Source organism: Mesoplodon mirus, assembly GCF_964341445.2.
Source record: "Mesoplodon mirus genome assembly, chromosome: 3".
NCBI lineage: Eukaryota > Metazoa > Chordata > Mammalia > Artiodactyla > Ziphiidae > Mesoplodon > Mesoplodon mirus.
The window spans coordinates 51,367,734-51,387,940 of NC_138978.1; the positions used below are offsets into that span (position 1 = coordinate 51,367,734).

At 46.5% G+C, this 20,207-nt stretch overlaps 1 protein-coding gene across 1 annotated transcript in view; it reads right to left on the reverse strand.

Moving 5' to 3' along the window:
- Positions 1-8,759: 8,759 nt before the first annotated feature.
- The window catches only part of C8B (complement C8 beta chain), a 42,261-nt gene continuing 30,813 nt past the window's right edge, over positions 8,760-20,207 (reverse strand). The window contains exons 10-12 of the mRNA XM_082614050.1: positions 14,480-14,633; positions 12,207-12,275; positions 8,760-10,053 (exon numbers count right to left, since the gene is read on the reverse strand). Coding sequence (XP_082470176.1) covers positions 9,902-10,053; positions 12,207-12,275; positions 14,480-14,633 — 375 coding nt within the window. The 3' untranslated portion in view covers positions 8,760-9,901. The remainder of the gene's footprint in view (positions 10,054-12,206; positions 12,276-14,479; positions 14,634-20,207) is intronic.

Consider the following 20,207-nt stretch of genomic DNA (forward strand, 5'->3'; position numbering starts at 1 on the left):
AAAATAAGTTATATAAAATACTTGGCACAATACCTGTCACATGCAAAATTATTAGCATCACTCTTATTGTTACTATTATTAATTAAAGCTTATAGTTTAGAAGTTTGTTTCTGAACTCTTTAGATCTATCTGAAAGAAGGAAAAAAGACTCCCATATTCCTTCTCATCCTGTCGTTAATTTACCTTTTAATTTCCATGAATAATTAATTGCCATTCATTATTTACTGTGGAGCAGTAGTTACATCCTAGGAAGTGATGAGAGGCGGATTGGCCAGGCCAAGTGGACAGTTTACAAGAGGACATTCAAGCTTGATCTAAAAGCGGTAGTTCTCAGCCTAGGTTGAGCATGAGAATCACCTGGGCAGTTTTAAAAACGCTGATGTCCAGAGGCTGAAACCCATACCAATTCAATCCGAATTTCTGGAGATGAGAGCCAGAGATCAGTAGTTTACTATCTTCAGTACCTTGTAATAACCTGTAATGGAAAAGAATCTGAAAAAGAATATATGTGTATGTGCGTGTGTGCGTATATAAAACTGAATCACTTTGCTGCATACTTGAAACTAACACAACATTGTAAATCAACTATACTTCAATAAATAAATAAAAGCTTCCCAGGCGATTCCAATGCAGCCAAGGCTGAGAATTCCTGAGAGCCGAGGAGTCATTACACGTTCACAGGGTGTGTGACAAAAGGGCACCACAGTAAGGGTTATCTGCATACTTTATCTAATCTTAACAAGGACCTCTAAGATTTGTTTTCTGAGTCCCATTTTACAGATGAGGAAACAGAGTCTCTGCGAGGCTGAGCCTGGTGGGTCACAGAGCTGGCAGGCTGGCCAGGGTGTTAATGCAGTCCATCAAGCACGTGCACCTCCACCTCTGCTCTGGGCTGTCAGCAGCGAAGGGATTTTGTGTGGGGGGCGCAGAGGAGAGGGAAGAAACCAGAGGCCAGGAAGCTCATCAGGAAGTAAGTGTAGTCAGTCCTTTAGATGTGAGATGAGAACGTTGGGATTAAACAATTGCCTGGATCACCTGCGAGCCAAAACAACCAGCCAAGCAATGGCATCTTCCCACCGTCTGAGCCACAGAACCAAGGCCAGTGTCTGCCCCGCTCCTCTGAGGATGCTGCATCCCCAGCAGCTTTAGAAGTGACAATACAGCGGCAGTAGCAGTTTCGGCAGCAGTCACCCTTCACCAGATCAGCGCCTCTCCCTCTTCAAAGATGCCTGGCTCTCACCACGCAAAAGGCATAAAACCCATCAAATGTATTCTCCCTCAGGACTTTTCAGGAGATCTATAATCTACGGTTTTATAGGTAGTGGATGTAAAAACAGGGTTTAAAGATATAATCTTCAGCTTGACAAGGTGTCTTTTGAAAAGTAAATTAATGACAGAATGAAAAGCAATAAGAAGAGGCTTTTTTCCTTTTTTCTGCTTTGAGATAGAGGAAGATCTAAAGAGTTCAGCACTCAATGAATCTCTTCTGAACTAGATGCCTTTAGGGTGAAGAAAATGGACAGAGAGAAAGGGTAGCCTTCAAAACCACAGTGCAGAAATGAGAGACTGCAGAGGGAAGCCACCGGGTACTGTTTGAGGAAAGGTATGTGACATGGATTAGCAGAAGCACGCTTCTCCGTGAAGAAAACTGGGGCTTCTACCCGCTGGCTTGGGAAATTGGTGAGCACTCTGGGGAGCCCTGTGCTGGGCCCTGGGCTGGGTGCTGGGGGGCCAGGAATGAATCAGACACAGTCCCAGCGCTGGAAGATTGCCTGGCCTGATGGATGAGGCCTGTGAACCATGCCCCAGGTCCCATACCAGCAGGAAACCAGTCTGGGGAGAAGGAAGACAGCCTGGATAGGAGAGGAGATGAGGCCAGCAGAGTCTAGGAAATGAGTGGGAGTTTAAAAAGCAGACAAAGGTGAAGAAGGGGCTGGACATCGCAGAGGAAATAGTATGTGCAGAGTCCAGAGGTGGGAAACCACGAGGCGGGTGGAAAGTAATTACTGCTCAGCTCCTGGGGGTGGTCGCTGGTCCCCCTCAGGCTGGGGAGAGCTGGGTTTGGGGCATTGGTTTGGTCACTGGGCCTTTCCTGAGGGCAGCAGTATGTGGTGCTGGGGAGATTTCCACAGATGGTCACTTTCCACCCACGTCCCTGCTCTCCTTGGGAGTTCCTGGTGCTTCACCACTCCACAGCCATTATTTTAAAGCACAAGAATCTTAACCTGGATTCACAAGGTTTGCTCTGGTCTGATACCAATGTACCACTCCATCTTTATTTCCCTCTGCAGACTTTATGAGCCAATATACTAAAAACCTGTCCTCCCTAACAGGATAACAAAGCCCTGAATGCCTAGCTCTCAGCTCTCTCTGACGTCATTTCCTTCCATTTACTCTTCCTACAGCCATGCTGCTCCAGCCATGGAAGCCTTTTTGCTATTCCTCACACATGCCAAACTCTCATGCCTCAGGACCTTTGCACCTGCTTTCTCCTCCACCTGAAATGTTCATCCTCTAAAGGAGTTCATCCAAGAATTACTCCCTTGTTTCATTCACATCTCTCTGCTCAAATAATCCCCCTCCAAAGACCTTACCCTCATTTATTTTTTTATGGTATGGCACTTATCACTACCTGAGATTATAGATTTTTTTCTTGGTATGCCTCCCCCCCCATTAATATGCAAGCTTTTTCATGGCTTGATCCCCAGTATCTAGAACAGTATTTGGTCTTAGGAGGGGGTTCAATAAATATTTGCTGTATGAATGAACTATTTCCAATTCAATCCCTCAAATAGGTCTTTTGTCCCCTCCAGGCCTTTGTACACACTACCTGAGAAGCACCCGCACCTGCCAGCCCCCATCTTCTCCCAGCTCCTCACCAGCACTCTGCAGGGTATGGATTAGGTGTCCATTCACCCAGAAAGCCAACCCTGACCCCTCCTCTGCCCCATACTTCATCAGGTGCTACTCCCTGATACGGAGCATTTTCCATACCCTATCACTGTAGGCAACTTACTCTGTCACTATAGTCTCCCCCACCCAGTAACACCTTGCAGGGCAGATGGGGACTCAGATTTACTTTCGGAGCCTCAGTACCTAGCATAGCACTTTAAACACCTAGGAGTTTCCCAGTAAAAGGATGCTGTTCTCTCTCTGGCCCCTCTGTGCTAGAGGCAAAGGCTCTGAAACAGTCTTTGCACAGAGTACGTAGGAACTCGTGAGAGACAACTCCATGGAAGACGTTTTTACAGGACTCCTGGGTCCTACAACCTTCCTGGTACATCAGAGGGCAGCCCATGCTACTCTTAGAGACTGTATACGTTTAAGAGAGAGCCCACCGTTTCCACCTTAGTGAAGGAAAGCCCATCAAATTGAGTTAAAAATTCTGCATTCATAGCCCAGGAGTTTTCCGCACTCCTCTGGGAGAGAGAAAGAAAAATATGTTTCCCTTCTATATTAGCAGCTTTAAACGTGAGATAAATCCTCCCATCCTAACCTCTTTTTCACAAATGGACTTGGCTGTCCAGTGGCATGATACATGTCTGACGGATCTATTTATCCATTCTATTTCTTTAGAGATAGCAGCTAAGAAGTTTCATCTATTATTTGTCTCTCTCTCCCATTCCCATTTTCCTAACCAAGCATGTGGAGCAGGCAGTTGATGGATGGATGGTGTTTGGGATAAAAGGGGCCAGAATCAGATAGTTTTCAGGATCTGAACAAACTGGCTTATTAACAAGGAGGCCCCTTCGGCGGGAGGTGGTGGGGGAAGGAGGACTGGATACCAGACAAGGGCCAGTGATGGATGAAGGAGCACCTGGGGTTGCAAGGTGTAGACGCAAGGTAACTGGTGGCCGCAGCCTCTGATAATGGGAGTGCCTGAGCTCCGGAGCAGCCTCCTTGCACAGAGGTGAATGTCAGACCAGCCTCTTGACTTCCTTTGACAATCCTCCAAGATTCACTGCTGCAAAGGCAAGTCCTATTCCCTCTCGTCTTCCTTTCCGTAAAATACAATTTCCATGCTCTACAAGGGAGAGCTGCTAGGCAGGGTACCAAGGGCCAGATGTCAGGCAGGGTTGGTTCAGCATCCAAGCATGGGAAGGCAGTTGAGCATCGCCACGTGCCAGGCACTCTGGGGTGAGAGCAGTCCCTCTGCGTATGCCATGTCATTCAAGCCTCATGCTCGTGCCATCGACTATTGGCCCTATATTCTGATGAGGACACTGAGGCATGGAGAGGATAAGGGACATCATCAAGGCTTCTCAACTAGGAAGTGGTGGCGTGGGGTCCGATCCCTCTGTTCTTCTGCCACAAAGCCTTCTAAACGGCTCTGCTTCTCCGCTGCAGGGACACGCCGGACTAGAGGCCTTTCTATCCCTTCTGCGCAAGCGGGCAGGTGGGCATGCACCCACCCTATAATGAAAGTGGACCCGCCCCTGTGGCAGCAGGAAGTTGGGGAGCCCTGTGGCAGCCACCCTCGGACGGCGGCAGTTCTGCCACTTTCGAGCTGGGTGGTCTTGGGCAAATTGCTCAGTCTCTCCGAGGCTCTGTCTTATCACCTGTCAAAGGCAGATAATAAATCCTTCCTCTTTCAGGCATTGAGAGGATTAAGCTGGATTAGGTATGTGCAAGTTCTTTATAACGGGTAATGCCCTCTGCAAATATTAGTTATTATGCTGTTACATTTTCCCTTAATAACCCAGAGCTTGGGATAGAAAAGCCTTCCATGTCCTTTATTAAGACATGTCCTAGGGGCTAAGCTATTTTATGTCTTTCTTGTTCTCACGTGTTATAGTGGGTTTAGTACCAAAATGTACTAAACCCGTCTAAAGCGGTCTTAAACGACTTTAGAAAACCAAACCCGCAAACCACAGTTCTTGTCGATGTTTTGAGGAATCCCCAGAAGCAGTGATGTCAGCGATACGATGGCATGCTGACTGTCCCAGGTACTCTCCTGAGCGCGGTTACTTCACATCCTCCTGAACCCCAGGAGGACGCCGCTGTCACCATCCCCCTCCTACAGATGAGAAAATGAGGCACAGAGGGGTACGGAACTTGTGTTAAGGTCACAAAGCTAGTAAGTCACAGAGCCAGGCAAGGCCACAAAGGCAGAAGCGTGGCACCAGGGCACACGTACCACTCAGCCTCGCTTCATCTGTTTCCAGTTCTGCCTGAGAGGTCGTGATGCTTCCCCCACCCCTGAGGTTCTGAATCCCTCATCCCTCAATATTGGAATTAACATTCCAGAAAGACAACTCAAAGAGGAAGACACCATACAGACAAATCTGATTTCATGGCAGGCATTCAATAAGAAGGGATTCTCAAAGATGTGAAGTGTACTATTCCAGTGTGCTACCGTTAGGGTTTAGGTGGTCATAGTAGGTTTAAAATGAATCCACAAATGAGAAAATGAGGTAAAGGTGGAACGTTGGAAGGCATTTTTTCCCCTAAGTTCTTCTTTATTCATAGCCTACCTCTACTGCACACTGGGCAGGCTTTTTAACCCTCTTGAGTCTTGATTTCTTCCTCAACCTATAAATATGCTTCTCAGGTTTACCCCACCAAAGATGACAGGGTTTTCTGCTCCCCTCCTCTGTAAAGTTTCCCTGGAGATTTCTGGTGGTCCCCAGTGGGTGTCACCAAGTCCCCTAACAAGTACTGTACTTTCAGCCCCTACCTGGCATCAGCTATTTTTTTTTTTTTTTTTTTTTTTGGTATGCGGGCCTCTCACTGTTGTGGCCTCTCCCATTGCGGAGCACAGGCTCCGGACGCGCAGGCTCAGCGGCCATGGCTCACGGGCCTAGCCGCTCTGCGGCATGTGGGATCTTCCCAGACCGGGGCACGAACCCGTATCCCCTGCATTGGCAGGCAGACTCTCAACCACTGTGCCACCAGGGAAGCCCTGACATCAGCTATTTTTCTGCCTCTTTTGTTTTACTCTTTTTTTGCACTGCTGCCCACCAAGCAGGCTGAACACGCCTCCCCCAGCCAGTGCTGTGTGGTTGCCCTTATCTCAAGGTCGCTGTACCCCAAATTTCATGATGCCACCATCAGGTACCACCGATTCACTAAAGTTTCTCCCTGGCCTGGGATGGTTCTGCCCTCGGCTCCATCCCTTTTCATTAGTTCATTAATTCATGCAACAATGATTTATTGTTGCCCGCTTGTGCCAGGCCCTGTATTGGGCACTTGGGATACATGAGGGCAGTAGACAGACACTATCTCTGCCTTCAGGAACGCGATATTTGAGAAGGAATAGGAGACAGTAAACAAATAAATTATAATACAGTGTCCACAGAGCCTGGAAACATTGGCAAACAGTCATACTGTCATAAAGGACATCTTCAATCTGTAAAACAAAAATATGTCCATCAAGATGCTAATCACGGGCTTCCCTGGTGGCACAGTGGTTGAGAGTCCGCCTGCCGATGCAGGGGACACGGGTTCGTGTCCTGCTCCGGGAAGATCCCACACGTCGCGGAGCAGCTGGGCCCGTAAGCCATGGCCGCTGAGCCCGCACGTCCGGAGCCTGTGCTCCGCAAGGGGAGAGGCCACAACAGTGAGAGGCCTGTGTACCATAAAAAAAAAAAAAATGCTAATCACGAAGGTCCCAGGGAGGCCTGGCCAGAGTCCTGAGGGCTTTCCGCTCCAGCCCCACTCTCTCCAGAGGACTTTTTATATAAGTACCTGGGAGCAGGCCAGAGTTCTCTCCTTTAAAACAAAGATGGCATTTTCCTCTGGATTCTCTGCCAGCAGATGCTCTTTTCCCAGCCTCAGCGTCCCACCTTGATTTCCAGAGGCAGCCCATCCATGGCAAGGACAAAGTTTCCTTTTGAAGCTCTCCCTACTTGTCACCTGCCGACTGTATTAATATCTACCCCATCAAATTCAAATAAAGATTAAATGAGATAATGCAGGTTAAAAGATTTCATAAACTGAGAAGCACTCTATAATTGGCAGCTATGACTATTACTATTGTGAAAATAATTATAATACTTATTATTCCCACAGAAGTTATATTATTATCCCAAGGTCACACAGGAAGGGAGTGGTAGACACAGAACTCCCGGCCCAGACATCAAGCAAACCGCAGAGCTCCCAGCATTTCAGAGATTCATGCTCTCAGACACAAAACCCTCCCACACCCAGGTATCCTGCGCTGTGTTCAAGCTTCCAGGACCACTGCCACATGACACTGCCTGGCCCGCGCCCCACGGATGCCGCAGCTCCTTCACGGGGACACTGGTGCAAGCTACAATTGTCAAGGTTTCCCAAATGCACAGTTTGCATTTATTTTGTTTAATTCTTACATTGTGTTTCAGCCTCCTCCTAAATGCATTTGTTTTCAAAAAGAGCCACGAGGGGAAGTTCAGCCCACAAATAAGAATATAATTATTATACAGTTTAGCCATGCCTGGACGTCACCCTGGTATTCACCGGTGCTCGGCAATTCAATTGTCTCTCCTTCAAGACCATATTTAATAGGATAAACAATTTCTGCTAAATGCAATAAACGTGAACCTGCATTGTCATCTCCATAATCAACTCAAATTTCCCATTAGAAGCGGTGGCCGTGATTGAGATTCAGAATTTAATTTGGCGGCGCTGGCTTCGACGTGCTCGTGTCGGCTTCACGGGAGCCTCCCATCAACCCAAGACAGAACCTCTCTTCCCCATCTCTGGGGAATCTTAAAAGAAGATAGATTATAACGTAAGAAAATTATATGGCCTCGGTATAATGAAAGAGATAAAACATTATTGGATTAGCCTATTGAAATAACAGCGACGGCAAAGCAATAATATTAATCTAAACAAGGGCCCGGACCCGTCTGCTCAATGGCAGGGGACAAGGGGATGCAGGAAGGCAGACAGAATCACCATCCTGGCTGCAGCAACCCCTAAGCAGTAAAGAATCAGCTCCTTCCATGGTTGTTCTATTGACTCAATTCCAGAGAGATGGGCGGCCAGACTGGTGGGTGTTGGTGACCTGTGCTTTGGTGTCATGGATGTGTTATGGTCTTGGGTCTCAGCACCCAGCCCAGCGGCAAACTTACAGCAGATGATGTGGCCGAAAACAAATCGGTTAAAAATGCATAGGATGAATCAATTCACCTTCAACCAACTGGTTTTTTTCCCCACCAATCTGATTTCAACAAATTCACATGAAGTTATGCGATCCGACAGGAAGTGCCCAAGAGCAAAGAAAATATTCAGGGATGTTTTAATGAGAAGGAATGAATGTGAGCAACAAAGCTTAAAAGATCACTTGACTCAATCTAAAAAATAAAAATATTTTGTATTTTAGTAACGTAAAGATCAACTGCCCTCTTGTTCTCATCTTTCAGTACCTCCCTCCCCAAATGGGATTTGCACAAAAGCATGAGTGAGCGGAGCACAACGTACAGAGGTAGGGAAGGTTTAGATTGCCCACTGACCCACAGCCATCAGCTTGATCATCTCCTGATGTATTTCCTCTTCCAGCCATCACAACCCCTCCTCTTTTTCTTTCTTTCTTTTTAAACTGGCTCTCATTCAGTGATCAATTTCCGTGGCTCTAGTCTCCAGCTCAGCATCTCCTCCAGGCACCCACTCATGTCATAACAATTCAGCTCTGTACCAGAACAACCACTTGCTTCCTGTGCTCAGCATCAAAAGAAGCTGAGGAACCCAGATCCACTCTCTTTGTGATGCAGTGGGTGGGGATTTGTCAATCTCACTCTCTCTCTCTCTCTCTCTCTCTCTCTCTCTCTCTCTCTCTCTCTCTCTCTCACACACACACACACACACACACAGACACCACCTTCTACATTTTATTTCATAAAAAGTTCTTTGTTGATCCAAGGTCCAATTTTGAGAGGAAAGGAGCATCACAGTTAAGAGTTTAAAACCCTGGGGACTTCCCTGGTGGCGCAGTGGTTAAGAATCCTCCTGTCAATGCAGGGGACACAGAGTTTGATCCCTGGTCCGGGAAGATCCCACATGCCGCGGAGCAACTAGTCCAATGCGCCACAACTACTGAGCCTGCACTCTAGAGCCCGCAAGCCACAACTACGGATACCGCACGCCTAGAGCCTGTGCTCTGCAACAAGAGAAGCCACCACAATGAGAAGCCCGTGCACTGCAACAAAGAGTAGCCCCCGTTTGCAGCAACTAGAGAAAGCCCATGCATAGCAATGAAGACCCAACGCAGCCAAAAATAAATAAACAAACAAATAAATAAATAAAAATTTAAAAGAAAAGGGTTTAAAACCCTAGAGCTTGAGTGCCCAGGTTTGCAGCCCAGCCCCCCAACTCCTTAGCTGCATAACTTTGGACAAGTCACTTAACTCTTCTAAGCTGATTCTCCTGCAGCTTAATAGACTAATAAAGCATCCACCTTATAAGGTTGTCATGAGGATGGAATGAATGAATGGATGCACTGAGAGCACTGTGGCCGGCACACACTAATCATTCAATAAATATGAACTGCCAATTGCCAATTGACATTGAATGAGACAGTGTGCTCCTCAAGACAGGAACAATTTAATACCTATTCATGGATTCATTATTGGGCACCTACTATGCGCAGGTCAGTGGTGGATTGTGGGACTTTCACACGGACAGCTCCCAACACAGTTCCTGGCTGGTAGTAAATGGGAGTGAAATAAAACTGGAGAGATGAGCAAAGTAAAGATTACCAGGATGCCTAAGCCCTTCAGGAGACTATAATTACTGTTTAACTTACTATTTGTTCAAATCAGTGTGCATTTTACAAGTAATATCTTTATTTTAAACATTCTGAATGGCACAGCCCTCCACCTTGGGCCAGCTCCAGATGGGAGCAGGCATGGGGGGTGAGCTGGCCTGATTCCTTGCTGTGTGCAGCCCACAGTAGCATCACCTGCTAGACGATTTCCCCTCCTTAACAGTTAAGTGTTTCGGAAGCAGGGCCCAAGCAGGGGCTGCCCCTATTTTGAGGAGGTGGATTGTTGCACTGCCTTTGTCTTGTTTTATGTCCTCCAGAACACGGAGACCAGTTTGACCAGCAATTCCACTTCCCATCAATGGGGACATCTATAAGAAAGAAGGTCAATGAACATTAATTAGCCCTTATGACACTCTGGTGCCCTATAGGAGGGGTAAGGTGTATAAACCCTAGGGTTTTGAGAGTCTGAATCTCTGATCTCCCCACTCCAGTCCACTGTCCTTCCTTCAGGCCATTGGCTCACCATGTTCCCTTCCACCACAGGGCCTTTGCACACACTGTTCTCCTTGCCCCAAATAGACTTCCCTCCTCTATTCATCTGGTCAATCCTATTCACCCTTCAGATCTCAGTTTAAGTGTTATTTCTGCGAGGAAACCTTCCCTGATCCCTAACTCCCCATCACTACTTCATATTTTAAGCTCTCAGAGCATTTTGTAGCAGTTACAGTTGAAACTTTAAATGTATTTCTGGGACAAGTCAAATGATGTTGGTCTGTCTTTCTAAAGAGCAATCTCCATGATGACAGGAACTATAATCTGATTTGCTCACCACTGAACCCCAGCACCTAAATTGGCAGATAGGAGTCCCTGAGTCCATATTAGTGGAATAAATGAATAGTTTCCAGCTTAGACACTTCCCAGCTATAGGATGCTGGATAGTTTACTTCTTCTCAGTGTATCAAGTGGGAGCTCTGTTATCTATGTGGCCGTTGTGTGTTTTAAATGAAGTAATAACACTGTGCTCTACCCTCCCTGACATTTGCCTTTCCCTTGAGGATTTCTGGTTGTTGATGAGACTGGCGAGTAATCAATCACATCCACCATGATAGATCACAGGTCTGGCTGAGCCTCTAACTTGCAGTGTAGTTCTGGGTACATTACTTGGTATCTCTGGGCCTCCCCATTGATAACATGAGGTAGCTGGAGTGGGAGGTTTCCAAGGTCTCCTCCAAGCAGTGGAAATCCTGTGGCTGTGCCATTACACTCTTACTGGGCAGGTCACTGTGGGGGGCCTGGTTTAGATGTAGTAGGAGAGGGAGTGGAGACACCCTTGAGCACTTTGCTGAAGAGAGGAGCAGAGAAGGCACCAAGAGCAAAGGTTACAGAGTCAGACTCACTGGACCTGAACCTGGGTCCCCACACCTACTAACTGTGTGACCATTGGGCAAGTTAGCTAGCCACCCACTGAACCTCAGTTTCCTCTATAAAATGGGGGTATTGACAGTATCTACTTCATGAGGTTGTTGTGAGGATGAAAGGATTGAATATATGTGAAATATAAAGTAACACTATTTATTTTGCTCTAAAACCAACTAACCGATACTTATTTTGCTCTTACGATGGGTTAGGCATCCTTCCAAGTGCTTTATATGCCTCATGAGAGACTTAAGACAACTCTATGAGGTAGTTAATATCATCATCTCCATTTTACAGATGAGGAAATTAAGGCACGAAGAGGTCAAGTAATTTGCTATTAAATGATGGAGATGGAATTTGAACCCACACTGAGTCCAAGCCTTTGGCAAGGTGCCTGGTACATAGTGGACTGCTTAATAAATGTTTGGTGCTTTTATTGGATGTGCCATTTCCTTTTTTAACAGTATCACCAAAAAAGTCACAGAAAGGAAAAGAAACGGGAGGAGCCGGGGGTGGGGGAGGCAGTGCTAAAAATTCTTAGAAAATAAACCGGCTAAAGAATCTGAGAACTGGAAGAGATCTTCATCATAGTCCAGTCATTCAGTTATTAATTCAACTGCAGCAACTGTGTGGGAATCTGAGGACCCATAGGTAAATGGGACATGATCCCTACTCACAGACGCAGGGGAGGTAGACACACACAACCCAAAACAGAATGTGCTAAGAGCTGTAATAGATACATGTTTGAAGTCCTATGGGATTCCACAGGAGAAATTAATTCTTCTTGGATGAGAATAATTTTTACAGAACAAGGGGTATCTGTGTTGGATTTTGAGGGCTGAATAGGAGTTCACTATATAAAAAAAAGATAAACATTCCAAAATGATTCAAAGAGATGACTCGAAGAGGCCATGCATTAGCAGTCCTGTAACATGGAGCACTCTCAGTTGTGAAAATAATAAAATATAAAATCAGGAGTCAAGATGGATCTCAAGTTTCATAGTGTCCAGCTCCCTAGCCCACTCCCCGACTTTGCTCTTGCTTTTTTGAATTATTCTCTGGACTTCCCTAGACTTCCCTTTCCCAACCCTCACAGACTCCTTACTTTTCCGATTGGTGATCTCACAGGCAGGGCCTTGGAATCCAGCAGGACAGATGCAGTCACAGCGTGTTCCTGAGAAGATGCAGAGACAGTATGAATCATACCACATGATGTAAGAGCTCCTAGACTTCACCCCTCCCTCCACATCATGGCTTTTCCATTAGGTTAAAATAGGGCAAACGTTTAATTGAATGGTTTGAAATAAGAAGGTTCAGTGCCAAGAATACCCACTCCTTTCTTGAGGGTCCTTTGCTCATGAAAGGGTGTTTATTCCACCACAGGGAATGATGTCGAGTTGTTGAGGAAAATTACCCATTAGCTGACCTTTGACCTAGACATTGGTTTTGGGGGTCAGAAGCTACATTATTGAAGTCCCTGGGGCCAATGGTCATTGATGCTCAATTTCACCACAAGTAATTGTCTAGTCTCTGCTTGAACATCTCTAGTGATGGGGAACTCACTACCCTTACATGTCTCATGCTACCTTAGGCCAGTTCTGACATTTGGGAGGTTACTCCTTATGTTAATCTGTCACATGTCACCCTCGAGCTTCTCTCACCTGAATCACACAAACTCTCTTTACAGGACTGTCCTTTATAGGCTGGGCCCTGTCGGCATTCCAGCCTCTGGCTTCCTTTTCTCCATCACCTCCAAAGTAAAGCCTCCAGTGGGTCCCAGTCTCTAGGTCCAAGTTACACACAAGGCAAGGGGGATTTCAGCACCCCTAGATCAAAACCTGGTGCCGGTGAATGGATCCCACTTCCTGCTGAACTGACCCTCACTTACAGGTCCTGGCCCTCAGGCAGAATTTCCCATTCTTAGGCTGTCACTTACATCTGCTTTGCTCATTTCCATCCCATCTGAGAAGCTAGACACACATCCCTCCATCTCAGCTGGGCAGGTGGAATCTTTCTCCCTGAGAACAGATCTTCTGTCGTGTCTCCTCTGTTGAGTTTGCTCCAACCATGTGAGTTCTGCCTCGAGTCCTGCTGGCTCCCTGGGCTGGGATATACTGTACCCAGCTGCTCTTGATGCCCTGTTTTGGCATCATGCTGGACCGGACTCTTTCTTAGCCCATCACAACAGGAGCAGAAGATCCCAGGCCCCAGCCTCTCTCACGTTTGCCCTGCCCCATGCAGTGACCCCGGATGTGACCCTCAAGTTAGCAATCAGGTTCTAGTGGGCCATCCATGCCACGCCCCCCCATCTCCCAATCGTCTCACCATGTATTGGTCAGGATATGCACAAGGTGTCTCCCCTGCTCAGCCCAGGGAGGGCCTCTTCTTTGAGCAGGACAGAGTGCCAGAGTCCGTCCCCACGCCTTGTTACAGACCACACAGTCTCAGCCTGCTCCTGCCTTCAGTTTAATGTTGCTGTCGTCCATGTGTCCCTTGTGGCTAGAACCTAGGTATCCCGACGGCCAGAGCAGCCTGTTCTAGATGGCTGCATTCTGACTTCCTGGGAGATAGACTAACACTGGTTCTAACACTGGTGCATTTCAGCGCAACCCTCGGGTCAAGGCTAGCTCTCCTGCTAGTCTAAAAGCTTGGCAAAATCATGGATCCTGTCTGTCAGTGAATTCACCTGTAGCACAGCTTCCCAGCCCTCACTCTACAACGAATTATCTGCTAGGCTTTTTTTTTCAGAGGCCAATCCCAGTGATTCGCTTTAACTATTTTGGGCTGAGGCCCAGGGTTTCGTGTTTGTGCAAAGCTCCCTGGGTGATTCTCAGGTGCAGCCTGAGAGGACATCAGGTGCCTTGCCATAAGTAGTACCCGAGTGCAGCCATCTCCTTGGTCCAACCCTACTTCACTGTGCTCCAGGGAGGTGGTGCTCCATGGTGAGTCACAGCCCGGCCACAGATTAGAACTACCCGGAGAGAAGAGGGTTTAGCCATCCTGATGAGGGTCTCTTCTCTAGAGAGTCTCACGTAATGATCACATTTGGGGACTGAGCATCAGTAGTTCTAAAGATCTCCAGTGGTTCTAATGCCCAGTCAAGGTGGAGAAGCTCATCTTTAAGAGGCTCCAAATGGCCGGGGGAAGGGGGGAGGGGCGCTTATATTCTTTCCTCTGAGAAAAAGAAGGGAGCTTTATGACATCCCTGGGGCCTGAGGCAGAGGACTGGGGAATGACCTGGAAATTGCCCTGGATATACACACGAAACCCTGACCTAGAAACACGCTTCTGGAGGGTGTGTGGATTTGATCACGTGTTCCGGCCCCAGAGCCAGCCCCTCCAGATGACGTCTGCCACAAGCGACGCTGGAAACGGTACCTTTCAGGACAGGGACTCCGTTCCCCTGGCAGGGAGCACACTGGCAGGAGCTGACTTCCTTCTGAAACTCCTCCAAGGCCCGCTTCATGTTCTGCCTCACTGTGCTGGAATAGGCGAAGTCCGTGGCGGTCACCAGTTCGTACAGAGGCTCTGCCTGGGAAGGGAGCAAAGGCGCTTATTTCAACAGAAAACATTCATCACGTAGAAACATGAAGCCAGGCTCTACGGGAATGCGCAGGTTTGCTGCATGCAGACCACAGTGGATTCATACGCAACTGGATGGATGCCCTACCCTGTCTCAATTCCCACCCCACCCGATATCCACAAATAAGCTCATTCGAGTTCAGGTCAACAAACACTTGCTGAATACCTTCTAAGTGTCAGGCATGAAGCATAAGTCATGAGTAAGATAAAATCCCCACTCCCAAGAAACTCAGAATCTAGAGACAGAGACAAAAGGACTAAGAGATACACAGTGGTTACAGGTAACAGTGGTAACTTGTAATGGGTAGAGAGGGGCGGCTAGTTAATCTGTTTTTGGTTGGGGAGGGGTGGCGGTTTGCAAGCAACTCTCTGAAAGTATCATGGGAGCATTGTTCCAACGTCACTCCCCATCCCCACCCCCAACCAAACCTGTGAAAATCCTTCGTGGCATGCGAGAGCCACCATTAGGGAGCCATTCCCGAGCTCCACAGAACACCTTCCCACCATGAAACGCTCAGAATACTGTCTATACTACCTCATCTGATGCAAATTCTACCTCTTTGCTCCTTTGTGGTCAGCGTCTCGGGTTGAAGTCCTTTTTCCTTCTTCTCTAGTTAGATTGTAAACTCCTGGAGATCAGACCTGTATACTGCTCAGCTGTGTCTCCAGGGTCCCGCCCAAAGCTTAGTGAGGGCCGCTAATAAAAGTGGGTGTAAGGGGCTTCCCTGGTGGCGCAGTGGTTGAGAGTCCGCCTGCCGATGCAGGGGACACGGGTTCGTGCCCCGGTCTGGGAAGATCCCACATGCCGCGGAGCAGCTGGGCCCATGAGCCATGGCCGCTGAGCCTGCGTGTCCGGAGGCTGTGCTCCGCAACAGGAGAGGCCACAACAGTGAGAGGCCCGCGTACCGCAAAAAAAAAAAAAAAAAGTGGGTGGAAGAATGAAACGGGGATGGGAGGTCTCATTAGGGCAATAGCACTGGCATGGAGGCAAGGGTGTGGCGAGCAGGGTGAGTGATGCTCTCAGTGGGCACAGCAGGGTTTGAGAGCTGGAAGCCACAGAGAGATGTGGTAGTGTTTGCGGGCTTAGAAAAACAGAGGCAAAGTCCAAAGAGGTAGTTAAACATGGTCAGAGGCTCTTGGCTCGAGTTTCAGCTCCAGGGCCAGGTTCCTCTCCAGATTTTGTTTGTGATCCTGCCCTAATCTGGCCCTGGAGCCTTTAGGGTCTGTCTAAATGCAGGTAATCACGCCTAATAGAAGCCTCCAGTGGGAAGAAAATTGCTTCCATTTCTTAATGCATCCGATGCTGACCTTCACTCCAGCGGGCAAAGCAAGGCCCCTTGGTGGTCCCAGTGTCTGACCGTTTTGTGGTCAGTGAATTGATCCAGAGGCTGTCTGCAGAATGGCTCAGCCTGCTGGCCACAATGGGAGGGCGGGGCTACATGGGGGATTGTTGTACACCCACGAGCTCCTCCAACAGCCTGCTCTTCCTGCCAGAGCACCTTGAAAGTCTGCCTTTAACCCCCCAAGCATTTTTCTACCAGTACCGAGATCTGCTCAGGAAATAGAGTAGGTCAGTGGCAGAACCGGAATAAACCGTCCACGTATACTATGTGCCGAGAGCTGTGCTGGTGACTTACACATATGATCCCACTTCATCCTCACAGAGGAGCCATTACTAGCCCCATTTCAGGTGAGCGTTAAGTAACTTGAGCAAAGTCAAAGAACTCATAAAAGCGCATTGCCAGGATTCTAACCCCAAATCTGTAGGTTTTTTCCTACTAACTAAACCAAATCTGTGTTTTATTTCATCACATGATTACTGGTGATAGAAATGGCGATTATTCCCATTTCCAACCTCTATCCCAGGGTTCTCTATGATGGCTTGCCTTGGAACTTGGCAGCAATTCTGCAGGGTTCCCTCCCCAGCTCCATTTTTAACTTAATATGGCTCATTTGTCCCTTTTTTGGTTTGCTGGTTCTTTTTTTCCTGTTTTTCTTTTTCTCTCTTTTGTCCTCTTCTTCTTCCCTCCCTCTCCCCCTCCTTTCCTTCCTCCTCCTTTCTTGCCCATCTTTCCCCAAAACACAAAATCCCAACTACTCACATTGATCATTGGGTCCTTAGCACACCTGATCTTGTGGAAATTTTATTGATCATATTGCTGCACAGAGATGGTGGGTGCTGTCTATGAAACTCCATGCAGTTCTCTATAATGGACCCTGGTGACTGCTATTCTTAACGATAACAAATAATTATTGTCATAGCTACCATTTATTAGGTGCTGAACTAAATACGTATGTTATCTCACTTAATCTTCACAACAGTCTTATGAGTCAGGTAGACTTCTGTATCCCCACTTTACAGATGGCAAAGCTGAGACACAGAAAAGTTAATGAGATTGGCCAGAGTCACAGTGAGTAAGCGGAGGGTGGAAGATTTGAATTGTTACCATTGTGGTTTGTATCCTTTCAGTATATATTTTTGGATAGGTAGATGGACAGATATTTATACCAAATTGGTGGCATAAGAAAAGTGAAGTTTTACATTCCACTTTTTTCACTTAACATCATATATTATTGAATGACATTTTCCCATGCCATTCAATAATCCTTGATAAAAATGGTTTTTTATGGCTACTGAGTATCCTGTTGTATTGGTGAACTACACTGTATTCAACTCAACCCCTGTTATTGAATCTTTAGGTTGTTTCCATTTTTCTTTTTCCTTTTGCTACTACAAATATGGTTGTCCTCCTTTACCAGCTGGGATACTTTCCAAAACCCCCAGTGGATGCCCAAAACCATGAATAGGACCAAACTCAACATATACTATGTTTTTTCCTATACACATATACTACGATAAAGTTTAATTTATAAATTAGGCACAGTAAGAGATTAACAACGATAACTAAAAATAAAATAGAACAATATAACAATACACTGTAATAAAAGTTATGTGAATGTGCTCTCTCTCTGTCTCTGTCTCTCTGTTTCTCTCTCTCTCTCAAAATATCTGATTGTACTATACTTACCCTTCTACTTGTGATGACGTGAGATCATAAAGTGCTTAGGTGATGAGTTGAAGTGAGGTGAATGACGTAGGATTTGTGACATAGTGTTAGGCTACTGTTGATGTATCATCAAAAGGAGCATCTGCTTTGGGTGGTGCTAGATCACTGAACCATGATCATGTCAATGGCTGGATGTCAGGAGCAGATGATGCTGACGGTTGGGGATCCCAGGTGGGGATGGAGCAGGACAGTGTGAGATTTCATCACACTACTCAGAATGGCATGCAATTGAAAACGTAAGTTGTTTCTTTCTGGAGTTTGCCATTTAATATTTTCAGACCGCAGTTGACCATGAGTAACTGAAACTTCGGATAAGGATTACAGTAACATAAAATGAGGCATGTCTTTATAGATACATCTTTACCAACTTTTTAAATGATTTCTTTAGTTGATTCTTCCATTTAGGGATATTGAATCAAAAGTTATAAACATTTTTAATGTGTTGGATATATACAGTTAAATTCTTTTCCTAAAGGGTTGTACCAATTTATATTCCCGTTTCATCATATAAAAGTTCCCATCTCATCGCTCCCAAGGACACTGAGTATTACAGATTTTAATCATCATTAATTTGACAGGTAAAAAAGAATACTGGGGACTTCCCTGGTGGCACAGTGGTTAAGAATCCACCGGCCAAGAGTGGAGAGTGGCATGGACATATATACACTACCAAATGTAAAATAGATAGCTAGTGGAAGGCAGCTGCATAGCACAGGGAGATCAGCTTGGTGCTTTGTGACCACCTAGAGGCGTGGGATAGGGAGGGTGGGAGGGAGACGCAAGAGGGAGGGGATATGGGGAGATATGTATATGTATAGCTGATTCACTTTATTATAAAGCAGAAACTAACACACCATTGTAAAGCAATTATACCCCAATAAAGATATTAAAAAAAAAAAAAGAATCCGCCTGCCAATGCAGGGGACACGGGTTCGAGCCCTGGTCCAGGAAGATCCCATGTGCTGCGGAGCAGCTAAGCCTGTGCACCACAACTATTGAGTCTGTGCTCTAGAGCCCACGAGCCACAACTACTGAGCCCATGTACCGCAATTACTGAAGCCCATGTGCCTAGAGCCCGTGCTCCACAACAAGAGAAGCCACCGCAATGAGAAGCCCGCGCACTGCAACCAAGAGTAGCCCCTGCTCGCCACAACTAGAGAAGGCCCGCAGGCAGCAACGAAGACCCAAACGCAGCCAAATAAATAAATAAATTTTAAAAAATTAAAAGAGGGCCTCCCTGGTGGCGCAGTGGTTGAGAGTCCGCCTGCCGATGCAGGGGATACGGGTTCGTGCCCCGGTCTGGGAGGATCCCATATGCCGCGGAGCGGCTGGGCCCGTGAGCCATGGCCGCTGAGCCTGCGCATCCGGAGCCTGTGCTCCGCAACGGGAGAGGCCACAACAGTGAGAGGCCCGCGTACGGAAAAAAAAAAAAAAAAAAAAAAAAATTAAAAGAAAAAGAATACTGTATTTTTACTTTAATTTTCATTTTCCTAGAGAAGTTAAAATTTTGCATATTTATCATCTGAGTTCTTCTGAGAGTTGTCTATTTCCTTTAAGATATGTTTCTTATAAATTGTATCATTCCTTACACATGAAAAAGATTTCATGTGTGGCAAAATTATTTTGTTGTGTTATTTCCATTTAATTACACTTATGGGTCTCCTTATTTAGAATTCAGAATTTATTTTTTCCAGTGAGATCTGGCATTCTAAGTCTGACATTATCTTACCAGGTCATGCTACCAAAGCATCTGCATTATAACTGAATCACTCTGCTGTACACCTGAAACTAACACAACATTGTTAATCAACTATACTCCAATATAAAATAAAAAGTTAAAGAAAAACACAAAACCTTCTCTTAATCAGAGTAATTTGCTTTTAGGGAATCTTTAAATAAGTTGCTTTAGTAAGGTGTGATGGTCATTATCACTGTTTACCAAATATATCAGCTTCTTTTCCTTCTGGGCACTTGGCAGGGCTGTTTTTCCCTGAACCATCCTTAAGGGCAGGTTTGCAATGCAACTTTTTCTGAGCAGTGAAAGGTGAGCAGAGGGAACGCCCCTTCCAGGCTGAAGCTTTGGGAGCAGAGTGTGGTGACTTTTCCCATTCCCTTACCACTGCTCTGGTGCTCTTGGGAGCACAGGACAAGATAAAGCCTCCATCACCTGGATCCCTGAGAGACATTCAGAAAAGATCCCTCACCAATACACTTTGGACGTGATGTGTGATTGAGCAATAAACTTTTGTTGAACTAAGTCATTGAGATTTGGGGGTGTTTCACTGCTGCATAACCTAGGTTCTCCTGACCTCTAGATGAATCACTCACTACTGTATTTTCTCTTCTATGCTTAACCATGCCAAGCTCCTTACCATGGCTTCTCCATCAGCCTGAATCCCAGACCACAACCTAGCACCTCGACCACTATAGAAATGTACATGGATGGTAGGCTTTGT